We start from the raw sequence: 20,985 nt of genomic DNA on the forward strand, positions 1-20,985 counted from the left end.
ACTCTCCATGAAGTTATGTGGTTAAAGTAGCTGCTGAAAACTTAGGATTGAAATCTCTTGGAAATACTCCTATGCACTGGCAAGTGCATATATGTCTATATTTTTGGTCCCTAGAGTAAGTCTTATAGTTGTCTTCTATGTGTTATTTTATATTTTTATTGACTTCTAATAACGGTAGGTTATTTTTTTTTGGTAAAAATGTAAGCTTGTGTATTACCAAAAAAGAAGCCCAAATATAGGGCACACCAACAACATTCAAGTGAGCTAGTATATAGCTCTAGCAACACTCCAAAGCATAACTACAAACAGCAGACCTTACACATTCAACTATTGCAGCTAACACCTTTCTTATATAGTCCATTTTACATCAACACTTGTCTGAATTCTACACAGGACATCAATTTGAATATCTTTCACAACAAATTCAAGCCTTCTAACTGCTTCATGCCAAAGAGCATGATTTCTGCATCTCCAGATGTGATACACAAGGGCAGAATGAATAGCATAATCCACCTTTTGTTTCTTCTTCTGTCTAAACTTTCTTCCCCATCTTTTCCAGCTAGTTTATAGATGTTCATGTGTATACTTCTTTAGTCCAATACAATTCATGATGCCCTGAAAAACACTACTGCTAACTGGGCATCTGAAAAACAAGTGAGAGCATGTTTCAGCTTCTTATCTGCAGAGTAAACAAAGATCATCTGAACACACACCAACCTTTTTTCAGTCTATCCATAGTCTTGAGTTTGCCTAGCATTGCAATCCAAGCTATTAATCATGATCATAAAACATACTTCGAAGGGGAACGGGTGTTAGCAGTAGACGTTACATGAATTCCTGCTTAACAACCTTGATAGCCAGGGGAGGCTTGTGATATCCTTTATCTTCTTTAATCTAATCAAGAATAGTTTTATTAATGAATGTTTCATTATTTAGCTTTTAAGCCTAAACATTAGTTAGAGCTTATTAAGGTCGTAACGCTCATTATTTTGTCATAAAGGTCTCAGTAAAGGTCATTATTAACTTAGTCGTTAACAACTTTTTAAGATGACGCTTTAAACAACTAATTAGGTGAAATAACTCCTTTAGTTATACTTTTCGAATTATCGAAGCATTATACTTAAAGTTATATTAATACATATCATATAACCATTTGAAAGTATATTATTATTATAAGAGTTCATAATTAATCATCAATTAATCGTCTTATTATTAAACTAAGCAAGTTTCTTACTATACTAGAACCACTAACATTATTATAATATTATTTAGGAAAATTTGTCAAAAACCACCTTTTATAATCACTTTTTTGTGAGAAACCACCTTTTAAAAAAAATTGGTTAATTAGCCACCTTTTTGGTTCTTTTTTTTGTTGGAAGCCACCACTTGTCGGAATCCGGCATTGACCTTGATTTTCCGGCGTTGACCATCGGATTTTCGCCATTTTTTTTTCCAGATTTTCGCCATTTTTTCCACCTAAGATGTCAGGGGATGCGAGGGAGTGATGGACTTAGGTTTGGGAGGGTAGGATGGTCGTGGGGGTGTTTTCCGGCGGGTTGTGAGGGAGGTGGTGGTTGTCGGGGATGCGAGGGGGGAGGGGGGGTTGCCGGGGATGCGAGGGGGGAGGTGGGAGAAAGATAAAGGAGGAAAAATGGCGAAAATCTGATGGTCAACGCCGGAAAATCAAGGTCAACGCCGGATTCCGGCAAGTGGTGGCTTCCAACAAAAAAAAGACCCAAAAAGGTGGTTAATTAACCAAATTTTTTTAAAAGGTGGTTTCTCACAAAAAAGTGATTATAAAAGGTGGTTTCTGACAAATTTTCCTATTATTTAATCACTTAAAACTAATAAATCAAGCTATCTTGTTATTATAAGTGAACTTAAGTATTAGTGAAGTAATAAGAACTTATACTCAAAATATAATTAACAAGCTTATTGAATTAGTTTTAATTAACTCAACTAGTTTAGTAATCATGAAATATAGGCCAATAATAGTTTTTAGGAATTAAGTCAAGTGGTCTAATTAAACAAACTACTTCAGTCTGTAAAACAAGTTCAAAACATCCTTTTAGCCCAACAACATAATAAATCAATTTTTTTTGTCACTTAAGTTTAGTTTACCATAGGTTTATCCTAGGCCCAACACAAATTCTAACTAGCAGAGGTAATTGGGCTGGATTAATAAACTTAAAACAAATCAGAATTTCTTTGCAAGAAGAAGGGGGCCATTACCTCTGCTACTAAGAGCAAGGGCGACAACGATCGAGACGAGAGGGTGGCTCCGGCAAACGACGGCGACGAGCGGCAATGGCGGCGAGGAACGACGTCGGTCCCCGGCATCGGTGGTGTCCCGCGATACATCCACCCGTGTAGAGGAGCGACGAGACAGAGGAGAGGACGCGAAAGTGCGAGTGGAGCTCTGGCGAGCTGCGGGTGGCTGGCAAGTGTCGTACAAGTGACTGGCGGCTGACTTGGCGTCATGCGAGCCGGTCGGCAGACAGTGGTGGTGGTGTTTGAAATCCGAAACAGAGGAGGGAGAGAGAAAGGAGTTTTCTTTTTGGGTTTCTTTGGGTCACGTTTTCCGGCGAATTGTTGACTGAAATTTGTGGTGTTAGTAAGGTGGTTCGTAGATGGTGGTGAAGTGAGAGGTGAGAGGATGAAGTTTGTAAAATTGTTGTGTTCTTGGTGATGGATTTTATGGCCATTTATCGGGGAATTAGGAACACTAATTCAGTAGTTGGGAAGGAAGGAGTAAATATTTTGAATTTCTGACTTGGGGAAGGAGATGGTAGGATGACAGGTTTTTAGTAGAGGAAAAAGGATGGAGGGTGGTGGCATGTTTTCCAAGTGCCCATCGAAGAGGGAGGAAGAAGGCAAAAGTAATGACGTAGTTGACCATGGAAGCTTTTTCTCTTTTTCCTTTTTATTTTGTAACCAAAAATCAGAAAATTTACTCTACTCTTCTTCCACTTCACGTGGCTTTGCAAAATTTTGGTGAAATGTTGGTATTTAGTGCTTTAGTGATTTAACAACAAAACTAACCTTCTTGTTTAATTCGTGAAATCGTAAAATATAAATTATTGTCACTTAGTTATTAACATAATTTAAGTTGGTAAATTTTGTATTCGTTAGATTGTATTTTGCTTAATTAGTGAAACGATAAAATAAAATATATTTTTTAACTACTTATTATAGTTAATTATTTAATTACTTAAACACGTTTAAGTTGTTAGGATATTACAATACCCCTGCTTAAAGAGGTGGTCATGTGTAAGACGCACTTTAGTCTCAAGTTAGGAATAAGAGAACAATGTCATGGTTGGGTAGGTTTGCTTATGACTACGATCCAACACTATCGCTCCGAAAGCATTTTGTAAGGACAAAGCGCAAACCCCCCTAGGGATGACCTCACACATAGAACATGTGCTAATGAGGCAAGATAGATTGTCCTTATGGTGGCTTATCAAAAGTCATGCACATGCAAAACTGCATATTATTCAAAGGCATAAAAATAAGAATGAATCATGTTTTTCAAGTTTCACACACTTAATTAAAAAAATTAATTTTTTAAAAATCCTCCCCAGTGAAGTCGCCAAATTGTAGACGTATTGTTATTGCGCCTACACGGTATGAGCGCGTATTATATTTGACTACCCTATTGTTAAGGTTTTATTGAAAATTATTTTGAAAGAAGTTGCCAACAATTCTTTTTAGGAATAATCATAAACCTAATTGGATATATGAAAATGTAGGGACAAATTAGGGTCTTATCCAATGTAGATTTCCACGTCATGACTCCATGGATGGTCAAAGTGAACCAAAGATTCAGTTCGGGGGTGAAGATACAAATATAGTCAGGAACTATATTGCCCATTACCGACCTCTATTATATAATCGATTCATTACAGATTTTATGCCGAAGAATAATCATATAATATTTTATATACCCTAAAATTATTTAGTCTAAATTATTCAGGGTACACATAAAAAGACTAATTTCAGTGATAAGTTATTATACAATCAATTTGCAGGGAAGCTAACAGGTTGTCCAAATTAATTTGATTAATGATAGGGCAATTCTTTAGGTCTTTGATTAGCAAAAATAACATATGGATGATAAAAACCATGCAGGACAATTATATAATATGAATAGAATGACCAGGCAGGCATATAATATACAAAAGGCATGAATAATATGAACATAAAATGAAGTATAAAAATGAGATTAGAATGTATAAAGGCGCGATTTTTATATTAAATATCTACATCATGAAAAAAACTGTTAGTAACTTCAATATAAAATTAGAGAATTTATTTAAGGATCCTTAGGATTATACCTATACGGTTAAGATTGAAGAGAGCAACGATCTTTAGGCGGAGCAGTCGTGCAACCAAGAACGCGGTGATTAGGATTTGATTGGAAGTATTAGAGTATTTGAGTATTTTGGAAGTCGAAGTGTATTCGCAGGTATTCAAAAGAATTTTTGTATTCGAAAAATAATAATGAAAAAGTCATCTTTGATTCGGAAAGTCATGAGTATTTATAAGAAGAACAAAATTGCGCATGCGCTTGACGCAGGACTCTGAATGAGTCAGAAATCCACGTGTCAGGTGCAAATTAGTGCACCTGGCACATGCGGACAGAGCTGTGCTAGGCGCGGGTTGGTGCACTAGGCGCACCAACCTGGCTCCTGGCGAGCCTTTGCCAGCTTTATTTGAAACACGTTTTAAAAGATTTATTTTATCTTTTGAGTATGGATATACATCTGATCTTACGAGATACAATCTGATTTTAACTTATAAAAAATATCTTTTGAAAATATTTATTTATTAAAATAAATTAATTAATTATCAACTAAGTGGGCTTTTCAAAGAAGTGGGCTCAAATATAATTAATTATCATGAATAATCAATTGGACTTTAGAATATTATTTCGTAACACAATTTTGGAGTGGTTCTTTAGCTTGCTCTTCCGTTGGATCGTGCCGACTAATACTGCGATATGTTTCATAATTGGATCCTTAAATGGGGAGACACGATTATCTGCCTACACTTGTGTAGGTATAAGCAAGTAAAGATGCAAGGAGGTATGAGCGAGAGACATCAAGAAACAAACGAAGAGATTTTGGCCAAGGATCAATGAGAAGAAAGAATAATCGAAGGACGGGCTAGTCCAACTCGTCCGGATAATCTATGCAGGGCAATTCATGAGATTTATCGGACGGACAAGTAATTCTCAACCTGACTCCCGAGTTTGGTCTGGTTTACAAAAACCCTTATTTTGTTGCTTTATTTTGTCGGGGGCTTTCATGTAATTATGCTTAGACATTGATTGTACTATTTAATCAGGATTTTTTGTCATTATTAGGGACATTATTCTTCACAAACTTTTTTTTAATCTATACTTAGTCTTCAATAATTTATGCTTAGTCTTAAAGCTTACAAACCTAGGACATATTAACTAGATCTTGAAGTTTTGATAGATACAATTTCAAAATTTTAATGAAAAGTTCTTACTTTTCCATTGATTTTTGAATGATTCTCTTGCTTTTTCATTTTTATGGTTATTTATTTGGTATCTTCTTATTATTGTTTGATTTAGTAAATTACCTCTTTTTCCAATAATAATGGATTTATTGCTATTGTTTTCTTAGAAATCTATTGATGTCCATAGATACACCTAATTGTCAAATCTGCAACAACATGGCTCCAAAATACCGCAATAATTCAATATTAATAATGTACTATTGGTTTGAACCTTTAGGTCAAGCTTAGGGATTTTGCATTGGTAAAAATTGAGAGATTCACTTGATTTCTTAATGGATGTTTAATTGATAAATCATCACTTATGCATTTAATATGACTCCCTTGGTGAAGGATCTTTAGATGAAGCCATGAATAGAGGTGAAAATTATTCGGATAACAATTTAAATCTATAACAATGCAAACCGAATTAATCATTTGCATTATACTTAAACTATATTCATTTTACATTTAGATCGAGTTTTTCTAAAATTTTGGATTTTCGTATTGTTTTGCATGGTGGGTGATTGGTTCCAGAATTCTAATATAATCGAATAACAAATAAGCTCAATATTATATATTTGTATAAATAGCTTTAGGCTTAAATGCTTTTGATAATGTTTGGGTTTGCATTAAATATTAGTTGAACTGAATTTTTACAGGGTCTTACAAATTACTTCTATTATCGGATATTTAATTTTGACACTTGCGCCTTAATTATTTCATCAAAAGGTTAGAGTTTAAATTTTGGATATATCGGATTGGATCCAATCTAGTGTCTGAAAATACGGATTTGATTGGTTTGGAGTCAAACTTTGTGGTTCGGATTCGGATTGGGAAATTAAAATCCAAATCTTGTTCAGATTGATGTCATGTAGACGCTCTGACTTCATCTACATGTCCGGACATCGGCTCCTTATTAGACCCTTACAATGTCATTTCCTTGAGTGGACAAGACCATTTTCATCTATGTTTTAAAGGCATGTCCAAATTGATATTGTTAGATAAAAAAGAACAATCGATAGTGTGGAACTGCACCTACAAGTGAAAGCCTTCTACATGTCATGGGAGAGGAGACAAGAAAAGGTGATTGGAAATAAATATGTTATCAACTAAGAAATTCACATTGTCATCTAGGCATGACTAGGGTTGTGCACATTTGGACTGGGACCAGATTTCGGATCGGAACCATAACGGAACGGACCATGAAAACTTGGAATTCTGGGTTTCCGATCCGGTTTCAAAACATGAATTTTCCGTCTCGGGCCAAAATGGACCAGATTTTTTATTTTTTGTAAAAATAGCTTTAAAGGTTAAGAAAAAGTTTAAAACCTAGAAAAGCTAGAAAGTTAAAACCTCATTTTTATTGCCTTTAAAATTATTGCTTTTAAAATTATTAGTCTTTAATCTATCGAATTTATAAACATGTTTAAACCTAAGCAAAAAAAGATTTTTCTTAATGAAAAAAAATTCAAATTCTAGTCCGTATCCGTCCCAAAAAATTTCAAATTTCGGTTCAATCGGTTCGGTCGGTCCTAGACCAATGCACACCCCTAGGCATGACTGTCACGATGTTCGTATTGGACACGACGACCAAGACGTCCACCAACGCCTTGAATCACTTCGATGATACTATTGGCTTGTCATCATTCCTGCAAACCTTCCACAACAATAGTTGGAATGCTATCACATCTGTTTTTTGGAAATCGTTAGAATAATGTGTATGAAATCGATTATTATTAGATCGAAGACCCCAGGGTGAGTGCCAAATTGTTTTGGAAAAATTTTGCCAAGGGGCCAATTTGCCTATGGAAACAAGACATCGATCTTAGTAACTCAATTGAAGTGTAAAATTATTTATTAATGGAGAATTTACTAGAGTAGAATACATTGATGTAGACGATAAAAGTGACATGTAACATCCAACCATTCTCTACTTTATAAAATACCTTTTTCCCACAAAACATAGAAGAATTACCAAGGTATTATCGCCCGTGTGATAACGTATCGGCTTACTCTTTGCAGCGGAAAATAAATAATGTACTTGAAATCATTAATTAAGCTTAAAAGATAATTTAATGTCTAAGAACCATAATGTCCTCAACTAAGTCAACCATAAAGTCAACTCCGAAATCAAACCAAACATAAAAGGTAAACCAATGAAACATAATTAAATCAAAATTATAAAGAGTATTAAAAAGAGACCAAAACATCAACACTCCGAATTGTCTTCCCAAAGTCCCAATGAATGCATCATCTTCAAACCTGAAATGGTCAATATTATATTGATCTTGAAAGACTTCTCACCAAATAGGATCATTGTTGGATCAATAAGGCACAACAATGATCGACGACACACTAAAAAGCACGTAATCAACAAAGTTGTGTACCTAGATAATGAATAAAATACATAACCTAACATAAAACACATAACCCAACCAAGCAAGGCGGCAGTCGAGAGGAAGAGAGAGAGAGCAAGGGGAGGGTTGTGTGAGAGAAGAGAGAAAATTAGGGTCTAGGGCTTAGAAAAATTTGTGAGGGAGTAGTGTATTTATAGGTTTCCATTAGAGTCCAAAGGCTAATGGGCTTGCTTGTTTAGTTATAATAAAAGGTGATAACATGAAAATAATACAAAAGGTTTGGGCTCCTCTAATCCAATATTAAATTCATTTATACTACTACTCAAACTTATTTAAATTAATTGGTGACTCTTAAAGTCCATCTTAAAAATAATTTAAATAGTTTGACTATTTAAAACATTAAATAATCATTAACTCTAAAATAGTCAATACTCAAGAATTTAATTATTTCAGTACTAAAAATACTTATAAATATAATTTAAATATATTTTAAAATTGCTAAAATTGTGGGGATTACAATCTACCCCTCTTAAAAGAAGTTTCATCCCGAAACTTGGCGTGAGAACTCTTACAGTTTCAAAAATTTTACTCAAATCCTCCATTTGAAAGTACTTGTGTCAAGACATGTGCCCACTTTAACGATCCTAAAACCACTTGTTTCACTACAGGACACATTTTTCGAAGCAGAAAACCAATTTAATTTACCAAAAAAAGCATAAAAATACATAAAAACACCATAAAATAAGGCAAAAAGCGCAAAATTCTATCGCATTCTACCCCTCTTAAAGATATGAGTTACGCCCCCGTAACTCACCTCAATGAAGAATTCCGGAAACTTCTTCTTCATTTCATATTCGGCTTCCAAGTTACCTCTTCGGACTCATGGTTAGACCAAAGCACTTTCACGATACTCAGATCCTTATTGTGTGTACTCTATCCAAGATTTTTACAGGACTTTCCTCATACGTGAGGCTACTATCTATGTGGATTCTTTCAGGTTCCAGAAAATGATTCTCATTAGGTATATATCTCTTAAGTTGAGAAATGTGAAATACATCATACATGTTCTCAAATTCCATTTGTAAAGCCAACTTATAGGCTACCTTTTCAACTTTTTGCAAAATCTCATTTAGGGTAACGTACTTGGCACTTAGTTTGCTCTTCTTACTAAATCTCATCACACCTTTCATCGATGATACCTTCAAGAACACCTTATCACCAACAGCGAATTCATCTTCCCTTCTCTTCAAATCAGCTTAACTTTTCTACTTATCTTGGACAGATTGAATTCTAGCTTGAATCAACTTCAACATTCCCAAATAATTTTCTCACTCTGAGTAAGATATTTTCCACCCTAATTTACTCACAAGAATTATCTTTATTCCTCAATTATTTCTTCTAAATTCTAAAATAAATAAGTTATTCAACCAACTCAATCCAAAAATCCATAATGTACTATTTCTTACTTAATTCCCATAAAGTAACCTTACTAATAACCTCAAATAATTCTAATTGAAATTATAACCAAATAATAGTACTCTTACATATCCTTCAATAAATTATCAAATTCACAAATTACCACTAGTACAAAGTTGGTCTAAGGTAACATGTAACACTTTTTAAAATTCAAGTTTCTCGAATATGTATGTAATACCTTGGTAGCACTTTATTAATATGTAACACCTAATGTAACACTTTTTCTATAAGTAACATTTTCATGTAGCATTTTTAAAATTGAGTAACATTTCGATGTAACACTTTATAAAATGTAACACTTTGAAGTAACACTTTGATATTTGTAACACATTTAAAGTAACACTTTAGAATAGGTTTCCTTTAAGAGTATAAGTATTTTTCTTTTTGAAAATTAGTAAAGTAAAGTTTTTATTATTAATTTATTTTGGGGGAGTAATCCCAAATTTTATGTTTGGCACTTTATTAGTCGCCAAACACAATAAATCCAAAACTTAAAGCATTGGTATATTGACAAATTACGTAAGGCGCTCTGTAGGTGTAATACCCCTATTCTTAACAGCATTTTATTTAGCGTTAATTATAATTATTAAGCTAATTATATTTTAAATATTCTTATTTTATTTGGGTTAGCGTATAAATATTTATTTTTGTGGTGGTTATAATATATTTACATACAAATTCTATGAAGTTATTAATATTATTTTATATTTTTAATTTCGTGTGCAATTGGTTGAGCAGTATTTTACCAAAATAGAAAGTCAAAGTCGTTTACTCCTTTATTTTCTTTTCCTAGTCGGTTAGTTTGGGAAACAAAAACCCCAAACCCATCTCTATTTCTCTCACCCCAACTCCTTTCCTTCCCCGTGAAAACCCAAACCCGAGCCCTCTCTCTCTTTCTTTGATCCCTTGCGCTGCTGCCCCGTCAGCCACCCCTTGCGGGTTCCCGTTTTCCCTGGTGCTTGTCGTGTTGTCGTTTTCCCCCTCGCGCGGTGTTTCTGACGTGCTTCTGTCCCCTGCTCGCGTCTTCTCTCTCCTCATCGTGGTGGTGTTGTTGTGTGTGGTTATTGCTCGAGGTCGCTGCTAGGGTTGTCGCGTTGGTGCCGCTCGCTCCTTAATTTGTCCATTCCCCTCGGTGTTCAATCCTCATCGTTCTTCCAGGTGATTAGAGAATTTACTCGGTTTGTTTAAATCTTGTTTTTCGATTTTAGTGTTTTATTTGTCAATCTTCATCAATTTTTTTGTTCGAAGTTCCAAAGAATCGTTCATGTTCAACCTCCCATCAGTTTCAACGCAATTGGGAAGCTGCGAATTTAGACAATTTGACAACGAAAATTGAAAATTTTCATTACAAGTCTTATGATCAGCAGGTCTGTCTCAAATTATTGTCTTTTTTCCAATGAATTTTGTATTCAATCTGATTTTTCGAATTACCATTGAATTATGTCTTTATTCCATTTTGAAGACAGATTCTAGTGTACATGATACGCTGATCGCATCAAAATGTTTGTAACTAATCGTATTGTTCGTCGGCCGCCGCAAGCTAGCGGCCCTGCCCTATGCTTTATTCCTCTCTCTTATGTTGCTGTCCCTATTGGTACTACCCTTTCTGATCTCTCTTTTAATTGCACTTATTTTCATCTTCAGTACAGGATATTATCATCAACTTCATTGCAAATTATAGGTATAATTGCAAGTATTTCGATTGATTTATTACATGGATGTTGAGAAATGAGTTCTGAAAATATGATTGAAACATAAAAATGATGGGGTTGCTAATGTTCATGGTTGATTTATTATTGGTGCTACTCGATTGAAATAATCCTGATTCTAGCTACTTTCTTCTGTGCATCTTCAAGTTTTGGAAATATAAGCCCGTTCAATCATGCAACCAGGAATTTGATTCAGCTATATCATAACGTTGTTGATTGAGCTATATCAACTCCAGATTATGTTGAAATACTTGAAAGGTGTAAGTTCTTGGTGCAATCAAATCTCATTGATGTTTAGAAAAGACTCAAGTATAAACTTAAGTAAGAAATTGAGTTTTCGAATCTGATAACCAAATTTAAGTTATATGTGTTTTGGACATGAGTTATGAGTTCCGACAATTGGCAGTTTTATGATGATAATACTTTCTTAAGTGCTTTTAAACTAAATTGAATGAACTCAATGAGGTTGCTGTTAAATTTATATCATGTGATGCCTTCATAGCTCAGGTACGAGAGATAGAAGAGAAAGGGAGACATGTTTAATGTGAGAAGCACTTGGGCCTGCTTTTCAAAATGTTTATCGAATCTCCAGCGTAGAAGATTTTGCAATTTCACCACGCAAAAGAACAAGCAGCAATGCTCCCAAAGTTACTTATTACTATTGTTATATCTTATACTTTTAGGCTGATTGAATTTTACGATAGAAAGAGAACTTGAGATTGGAGCGTTTAAGAATTGACAGTAAGGTTTCCCTAGATCCTTGTATTTGGTTGTCTGATTACTTTTTCACTTTTTGAGCTATGTTATGAAACTGTTTGCTCTTCCTTTTTTTTTTTCCTAATTGTTGTTAATGTTAACCTTTTCTTCATAGTTAAACTAAACTAGCTATGTTCTTTTCTTTCGCTAAGTTTTAGATTTTGTGCGTTATGCTTTGTTAAAATGTGACATGTATTACTGAATAATGAATATAGACCACTTGCATAGTTGCATTTTATAAGCTTCCATATACTTTTGCTAAGCCATTGTGTAGGGGGGCTGTGTAGGGTGGGTTGTGTAGGGGGTTGTTGTGCATCCTATATATATATGATCAGGAAAATTACATTTTTTATAACTTCCATATTTTAGAGATTTAATGGTGGATAGAAGTTCTTATGAGCAGAAAGCATTCAAAAGAAAACTTGTTCTTACATTAACCGTGTTTAAGAATATATTTCTCGAACTATAGGTTGGATGTAAACCAATGTAAACCTCTTGATGCATAAAAAGAAAAAGGAGACCTGCATGAATAATTACATATATGACATAATGTGAAACACTTGTGCATAAAAAGAAAAAGGAGACCTGCTGATTGTTACATCGAACAACTTTTATTTTTGGAGGAAATGATTACTACAATTATTTTTCGTTTTCTATTTCTTTTCGATTTATGCAGAGGGTTGTTGTGCAAGAGGGTGTGCACGGTGTTGTTTTGCAAGGTGGGTGTGCAGGAGGGTCTTTCCTTGTATCACATTTTACAAAAAAAGAGGAGTTTTGTTATGCCTCATATATTTAATATACTTGTTTTATTTTTTACTAGTATATAATTAGTCGTGTTATCATAAAGACTTTGAACATTCTTTTTCATTTGTTCTCATTACTGCAGGATGATGATGGAGATAATGAATTAGAGTAGCAGGTAGGCATGATGCTTCTGGAAACATGCATGCATGAATAGGGCGACACATGGAATTGAAGATGAAGAAAGACACGATCTGAAGATTAATTTAGGGTTGGGGAGAGTTATATGTATTATGACTGGGTTCTTAGATCAACTATTTATATGTTGAAAGCAATGGTATGTTTTTAATTGATGAATACTACTCATTGGCTCTTTTTTTACAATGACCGTTGAGTGAACTCAATATCTATAATATCATTTTAATTCCTCTTCGTTTATTACGTTTGTAAGTTTTAGTATTATTATTATTGTATATGTGCCGATAAATTAAAGAGTGTTACTATATATAAGACGTGTGAAATAGAAGTGACTTTAAATCTAGCTAATAATAAGTGTTGCCTAATATCTAACAAAGTGTTACATATGTTGACCTAAAATGATACATAACATCTAATGAAGTGTTACTATAATTCAAGAGATAACATAAAAAATGCTATTATAGATGAAAAAGTGTTACATAAAAAATTACAAGTAAGACCGTAAAAATGTTACATTAGTTTTAAAAAGTGATACATTAGAGAATTTTGGGTAACACTTGAGAAAGTGAAACATTAGCATTGGAAAATGTTACCTTTGATAATAGGTAGCACGGGCAGATGTTTCACTTATAAAAGTGTTACCTATTGCCTAAAGCAACACTTTTAGGCCTTTAAGTAACACTTTTGGGGTAATATTTTAGGCCAATTATGCACTAGTGTACTCTGCATTACCTCAAGTAAACAAATAAACTCCTCAATTCAATTCTTACAATACCAAAAGAATAATTAAGGCCCTTAATAATTAGATACTTACTCCTCCTTAAATATATAAGTAAAGCTTTTACGTAAATGTTTAAACCCAAAACTATCTACTTATAAAATGCAAAAGTGGGGAATAACCCTCCTAAGTTTGTTCAAAAGTGAAATTATTCCCCTTAAATTTCACTTGTGGTGATTAACCCCCATAACTTTACCCAAATGTGAAATTACACACTTTTTAATATATTTAGCTATTTTATTTTTAGTAAGTATATTTTTAGAGGGAAGTGTATTTTTTTTTTAAAAATGTACTAAGACATCATATTATACAGTATTCTTATACAACTTTTTTTTTGTTTGTTTTTGATAAGGAGAGAAAACTTAGGAAGATCCTTCAAACAGGAGGACCAACCTAAAACATCCTTGCGGGCGAAATGAGAAAAATCAATTTAAGCTTCTAATTCATGATGGAACTTAAATCACCTATTGTAGTACTTGACTAATAATCATAAAATTAAAGAGATCCAAAATTTAAAAAAATGATAAAAAAAAATAGGACATACTTTCGATCAGGAGTTATTTCCCTCTCCTTTCCATTAACCTTCATAGGCCATCCAAATACAACCAAGGAAACGCAAAAATCCTTTAAACCATCATCTTCAAGCAAAGCTTTGCAAAGAACATTCAAACCTTTCACCACCTATAACCAATAGCTTGTGTGTAAGCCTTATTACATAAAAAAAAAAACATAAATGCCAAGCAAAAAGCGAAAAATAAAAAAGTGAAAAAAAATTCGAAGTGCGAAAAAGGAAGAAGACAAAAGCAAAAGAAAACGCACAAGACAAAAAGAAAAAAGTGCTAAAAGAAAGAGCCAAAGGCAAAAAAAGAAAAAAGAAATAAAAAGTCAAGCTAGGGGGCTTGCACACAAGTCTACCCCTCATTCAATCCTTTCACCATCAAACCTAAATCCCCGTATTTCAAATCCACAATTCTTACCTTATAATAACCAATTCAACCTTCATTAAAACCTCAACCTTTCAACCTCTCATCAACCCTAACTCCTTTTCCAAGGTATGTCCAAGCTCGCTAGGTTGAAAACCCAAAAGGACGGCCTAAGCAAAAATTAGGCCATAAAAAATATAACAAAAAAAAGAAGTCAGATCTAAAACTACGAATGGTCTGATTCCACAAGGATACGTAGGAATCCTCATCTCGAGGTCCGACCGCTTCAATAAAATAAAATTAATCAAGTTCTAATGATTTGATTTTCTAGAGTTCATGAGCATAATCTCTTCTAGATCCCGAAATAGACTCGAGTTTGAACTAAGCCTCGTCAAAGCCTTTTCCCACCTGCTTTCATTTGAGTCATAAATTTAAACCTTTTTATTTTTTGATCCAAACTCTCCTTTTCCCTGAAGGACTCTCTGGCAATTCCATGGATTCTGGCGATATCTGACTTTGCCTGTATCAACTCCCCAAAGAAGAATCCACAGTGAACAACTTTCAACGATTCAACCACAAATCAACTACATTGCAATATCATAGCAAGTGCATTTCAATAAGGCAAGCTCACCCAAAGTGGGGGCTTCCTATATATGTGGTGGTGCCTCCAAGTCGGATCAAACTCTCGAAAAGTTGTAATCCGCGGACCTCATTTTGGGACCCCGATCATTTACTAAAAACGATATTCAAAAATCATTCTATTCATTTTTGAACATTTTGATCATTCTACATATCCACATCTTCTACACTTGCAAAATCATGACCTTGCATTGCAACCTTGCGAAATCCTGGCTTTGCATTGCATTACATACATTCTAGTCTTGCATAACCCTATCCTTGCATGTCGTGTCAGCCCCAAGCTTTGCATAAACTTAATCCTTGCATAGCGTCTCATGCATCCTTAGAGAATCTAAGTTCGCATTATCGCATCATTATGTGCCTTATCTGAGTTGTTTGCACCTATCTGCTAACATCTTTCCCTGCAGGTAATCAGATTGTTTGTAGTTATTGTCCTGCATACTAACTTGGTTTTGCAGAGACTGACGATTATAGATCAGCTCTAAACTGCAAAGCGTTTAGAATCATTCTCTTTGGTTGTCTGAACCTCGGTTAAAGTGGGGGCTTCTGTAGAAACATAATTGTGTCTCTCCCTATTAAGGATCCAGATGATGAAACATACCGCGGTATTAGTTGGTGCGACCCAACGGAAGAACAATCTAAATAACACTTCAAAATTGTGTTTCGAAATAATATTCTAAAGCCCAATTATTCATGATAATTAATTGTATTTGAACTCATTTCTTTGAAAAGCCCAATTAATTGATAATTAATTAATTTATTTTAATTAATAAATATTTTCAAAAGATATTTTTTATAAGATTTTATCCCGTAAAATTAGATATCCATGGTCAAAATATTAAAAAGATCTTTTAAAACGTGTTTCAAATAAAGTTGACAAAGGGTCGCCAGGAGCCAGATTGGTGCGCACCAACCTACTTCTGGTGTAGGGCCTTACCCCTGGCGCAGGTCTGTCCATCTGTGTCAGGTGCACTAATCGGCACCCGGCACGTGGATTCTTAACTCATTTCGATTCCTTCGTCAAGCGCATGTCTCTGCGTGAGACGCAAAGTTTCTTTTTTGTCTTTTTTAAACTGTGCACATGTACGCTTTTTACTGGGCATGTCGCGTCATGCGCTTGACACGTCAGCTGCGCCCGGCACAGTAGGCGAGTGAGGCGCATTGTCGTTCTACCTATAAATACTCGTTTCCCGAATTACGGGACGACTTTTCATTATTATTTACGAATACAAAAAATAATACTTACGGATACACTTCGACTTCTAAAGTACTCTAATATTTTCAATCTATTCTTAATCACATTGCATTCTTGGTTCCACGATTGCTCCACCTAAAGATCGTTGTGCTTTTCAATCTAAACCGCATAAGTATAATTCTGAGGATCCTTGAATAAATTCTCTATTTTTATATTGAAGTTACTAATCGTTTCTTTCATGATGTAGATCTTTAATATAAAAATCGTACCTTTGTATATTCTAATCCCTTTTCTCTTCTTTATTTCATATTATATTTATTCATGCCTTTGTATATCATATGCCTGCCTGATTATTCTATGAATATTATATAATTGTCCTGCATGATTGTTATCACCCACATGTTATTTTTGTTAATCAAAGACCTAAAGAACTGTTCTAACATTAATCAGATTAATTTGGACAACCTGCTAGGTTCCCTGTAAATTGATTGCATAATAACACATCACTAAAATTAGTCTTTTTATGTGTTTCCAGAACCAATCCAGACTAAATATTTTTAGGGAGTTTAAAAATATTATTTGATTACTCTTTGGTATATAATCTGTGATGAATCGACTATTTAGTAACGGCCAACTATGGGCAATATAGTTCCTGACTTTATTGTACCCTCACCGCCGAACTCAATCTTTGGTTCATTTTAACCATCTACGGAGTCATGACAGAAAAATCTACATTGGATAGGTCTCTAATTTGTCCCTACGGTTTTCCTTTATCCAATTAGGTTTATTACTCTTCTTAAAAAGAATTGTTGGCGATTTCTTTCAAAACATATCTTTTAATAAAACCTTTATAATGGGTTAGTTAAATCAAATATGAACTCACACCGCGTAGCCGAAATAAAAAAACACGCCTACATTAAGGCTTGGGTCTATTGTGTGAAATGTGCTGATGGCACTCTTGTGTTTCTCCTATTGGGTCTGTTCTTCAAGTTGTTTAAGTTGTAATTTGCCTTTGTCGTAATATATTGTGTCTCACTTAGATAGAGGCGGAAGCAGCATGGGTCACGTGGGGTCACGTGACCCCGCAAATCAAAAAAAAAATTAAAGATTTTTCGTAAAAAAAAAAACAAAACAAAAAGAAATGAGCATTTCAGCGACAGGCGTGCAGCGTGCTGTAGTAGTCAAACGGCTATATGCCTATATTAAAGATTTTTCTGATGTTTCTTTAATTCTTTTTGGCCCACTTGGCCACTTGGCACTTGCATATATTAATAATTAATGATAGTGGTCCCCAATTTCCCAACTCCCAACTCTTATCAGGTTTTAAATTAAATTAAAATTATTAACAATCATTTAATTTTAAAAAATATCAATTTCTCTCTCCTTCCTTTCCAAATTCCAATTCTCACGCTCAATTTTTTTTTTTACTCACACTCTCATTGCTGCCCAGCCCACTGCAATCTGCCACAGGCAATCAGGCACCGCTGCACCGGCACCGCCGCACCGACACCGCAGGTCGTCAGTCGTCACCGGTCACGCGTCAGTCAGCCGACAGGTATTATTGATTTATTGTAATTTTGTAAAACTATTTATAGAATTTAAATTTTAATTCTTTTACATTATTTATTTTCTAATTCCTAAATTTTATATTTAAAATCTTATTTGGTTGATATTAATTGTAATACTTGCATATATATGTGAATTTTTGAATTTGTAATGTGTGATAAGTGATTGATGCATTTAGTTAGTTTGTTGTTTTTTTTTTTTTGTGAATGTTGAAATTATGAGATGTAAATTTGTATAAATTAGGTAGTGTTAATTAATTTATGGTATAATTTTCTATGATGATTTGGTTTCTTTATGATGGTAATTTATTGATTGATTTTCATATAATTTAATAGTTAGTTCATAATTTCATATGTGTTAATTTGCATTAAATAATGAATATAGGAAACGATGAGTGATACACCTAGATCAAAAAAATCAAAGGTAATGGGAAAACAACCCGATCTTCGACAATTTATATTCAAGAAAATGAAATCTCAAGATAATTCATGTTCTTCAACGCCACCGGTAGATAGTGGTACTCCATCATCTAATGCTAGTGCATCTCCATCTTATGATTCTCCTCAAATTAACGAAAATGATATGAATTTGGGTGGTTCAAATACGGATAATGTGCCATTAGAGAATGAAGAGTTGGTTTATGATGTTGAACTTCTTCCTCATGACCCGGGAAAAAGAATAAACATAATGGATTATCCTTCAAATCAACGTAATGCGATTAGGAGGGCATATATCCTTAAAAAACCTTGTCAACCAAAAACTCATAACTTTCCTCAAAGAGATCTTGGTGGGCCGCGTCCGCGTCGATTTGTTGCTTCTTGGTTTGATAAGTGGGATTGGCTTGAATATAGTATCGAGAAAAATGCGGCATTTTGTTTTGTTTGTTACTTGTTTAAGAATGATATTGAAGTTAATGTGGGAGGAGATGCATTTGTAGAGGGAGGATTTAGGTCATGGAATAAATCGGAAAGGTTTAAGACACATGTTGGAGGTGTAAAAAGTGCTCACAATCTTGCTTATGAGAAATACATAACTTCAAAGATAAGAAAAAAAAATCAATAATTGAAACTTTTGATGATGTAAGTGATGTGATTAAAAGTGAGTATGAAACTCGCTTGAGAGCTTCGGTTTCTTGTTTGTCTTATCTATTGCGGCAAGGGTGACATAAAGAAGATGAAGAATCTCTTAATAGGGGAAATTTCATTGAGCTTTTGAAATGGTTAAAGTCACATAATGAAGTTGTTTCAAAGGTCATTTTTGAAAATGCTCCCGGAAATTGTCAATTGACATCTCCCATGATTCAAAAAGATATCATAAATTGTTGTGATAAAGAAACAACTAAGCGGATTATAGAGGAAATTGGTGATGATTACTTTGATATCTTGGCCGATGAATCTAGTGATGTATCCCAAAAGGAACAATTAGCTCTTTGTTTGTGTTATGTTGAAAAGAAAACGGGAAAGGTAGTAAAGCGATTTCTTGGACTTGTTCATGTTGGGGATACCACCGCTTTGTCTCTTAGAAGTGCAATTATATTTTTGCTTGTTGATCATTCATTAAGTCCTTCTAAGATTTGAGGGCAAGGTTATGATGGGGCTAGTAACATGAAAGGTGAGATTAATGGCCTCAAGACTTTGATTATGGATGATACTCCAAATGCATACTATGTTCATTGTTTTGCTCATCAACTTCAATTAACTCTTGTTGTCGTTGCTAAAAAGAATAAAGAGTGTGGTTGGCTTTTTGATACACTTGGAACCTTGTTGAATGTGGTTGGAAATTCTTGTAAAAGAAGAGGATTCGAGACATCCAAGCTCAAAATGTTGCCGATCCTTAGAAGTGGGTGAACTTGAAACGGGATCGGGGTTAAATCAAGAACTTGGTTTGAAAAGACCGGATGACACTCGTTGGGGGTCTCACTACAAAACTCTACAAAATGTCATGAACTTGTTTCCTACACTTGTTGATGTACTTGTGATGATTGGAAAAAATGGTTCAAATGTGGATGATAAGGCAAAAGCTCAAGCTGTTGTGCTCTTACTAGAATCGTTTGATTTTGTTTTTTATGGCACAATTAGTGTCTACAATATTTGGATACACTAATGACTTGTGTAATGCTTTACAAAGAAAAGATCAAGACATTGTTAATGTCATGAGACTTGTTTCTTTGACTAAAAAAGTATTGCAAAAAATGAGGGATGGTGGGCGGGAGATTCATTTGAGTAAGGTTACCTCATTTTTAAATAAACATGACATTGTTGTTCCCAACATGGAGGATAATTACATTCCTCAAGGAAGATCAAGGCGTTTTGATAAAGAAGCGACATATCTTCATCATTTTCGGGTGGAAGTGTTTATAGGAGTAATTGATCTACAACTTCAAGAACTTAACAATCGCTTTGATGAGGTTAATATGGAGTTGCTTAAATGCATGACTTGCTTATGTCCCAAAGATGGATTCTATTCTTTCAACAAGGAAAAGGTACTTAAACTTGCCACTCTTTATCCTTCCGAACTTACAACTAATGATTTAGATACTCTTGATTGTCAACTTGATATATTCATGGAAGATATGTGAGATGACAGTGGTGAATTCCAAGATGTCAATGATCTTTCTTCCCTTGCAATGAAGTTTGTTGAAACAAATAGAAATGAAGCTTATCCACTTGTATTTTTGCTCATCAAGTTGATGTTGATTCTTCCGGTTGCTACGTCAAGTGTGGAAAGAGTGTTTTCGGGAATGACTTACATGAAAAGTAAGTTGCGAAATAGCATGGGTGATCAATTTTTGAATGATTGTTTGGTTACTTTTCTTGAAAAAGATGTGTTTCTTCAAGTTTCCGATGATGATATTATTGATCGTTTCCAAAAAATGAAGACCCGTCGAATGCACTTGTAATTTTTTTTTGTTTTTGTTTATGTAATTTTTTCTTAGTTTGGAATGTATGACAATGAATATTAGACAATGTGCCTTTCCATTGAAAAATTTCAATATTGAATATCCTTTGTCTTTTTTTGTGACCCCTCGATTTTGAAATCCTGGCACCGCTGCACTTAGAAAAAAAAACATTAATACACATTGTAATAACTGTATATCAACTTCATGTTGATTCACATCTTA

The 20,985-nt window shown here is 34.2% G+C and overlaps 1 protein-coding gene and 2 long non-coding RNA genes across 13 annotated transcripts; 2 read left to right on the forward strand and 1 right to left on the reverse strand.

The window, feature by feature from the left end:
• Positions 1-296: 296 nt before the first annotated feature.
• On the reverse strand, positions 297-2,919 carry LOC109136115 (uncharacterized). The gene is made up of 2 exons (XR_002040953.3): positions 2,233-2,919; positions 297-643 (listed from the first exon to the last, which is right to left on the reverse strand). It is a non-coding gene; the product is annotated as an uncharacterized LOC109136115 (long non-coding RNA).
• A 7,223-nt stretch (positions 2,920-10,142) lies between these two features.
• LOC104896105 (uncharacterized) lies at positions 10,143-13,003 on the forward strand. 11 transcript variants are annotated; one of them, XR_007269631.2, is made up of 5 exons: positions 10,146-10,517; positions 10,608-10,726; positions 10,822-11,814; positions 12,501-12,543; positions 12,711-13,003. It is a non-coding gene; the product is annotated as an uncharacterized LOC104896105 (long non-coding RNA). The 11 variants fall into 11 exon arrangements; XR_007269630.2 differs by having other exon boundaries at positions 10,822-11,809; XR_007269626.2 differs by having other exon boundaries at positions 10,143-10,517; positions 10,822-12,543.
• Positions 13,004-18,254: 5,251 nt separating this feature from the next.
• On the forward strand, positions 18,255-19,441 carry LOC104897818 (uncharacterized). Its single transcript, XM_048637310.1, has 2 exons — positions 18,255-18,855; positions 19,104-19,441. Exons 1-2 carry the CDS (start codon positions 18,255-18,257, stop codon positions 19,439-19,441), a joined length of 939 nt encoding a protein of 312 aa, XP_048493267.1.
• The last annotated feature ends 1,544 nt before the right edge of the window (positions 19,442-20,985 follow it).

This window comes from Beta vulgaris, chromosome 9, assembly GCF_026745355.1.
Source record: "Beta vulgaris subsp. vulgaris cultivar EL10 chromosome 9, EL10.2, whole genome shotgun sequence".
In the NCBI taxonomy this organism is placed as follows: Eukaryota; Viridiplantae; Streptophyta; class Magnoliopsida; order Caryophyllales; family Amaranthaceae; genus Beta; species Beta vulgaris.

Coding starts and splice junctions, on each gene's coding strand:
- LOC104897818 (XM_048637310.1), top strand. CDS start 18,255: ATGAGTGATACACCTAGATCAAAAAAATCAAAGGTAATGGGAAAACAA. Junction 18,856..19,103: donor GTTTAAGACACATGTTGGAG/GTGTAAAAAGTG, acceptor CACATAATGAAG/TTGTTTCAAAGGTCATTTTT.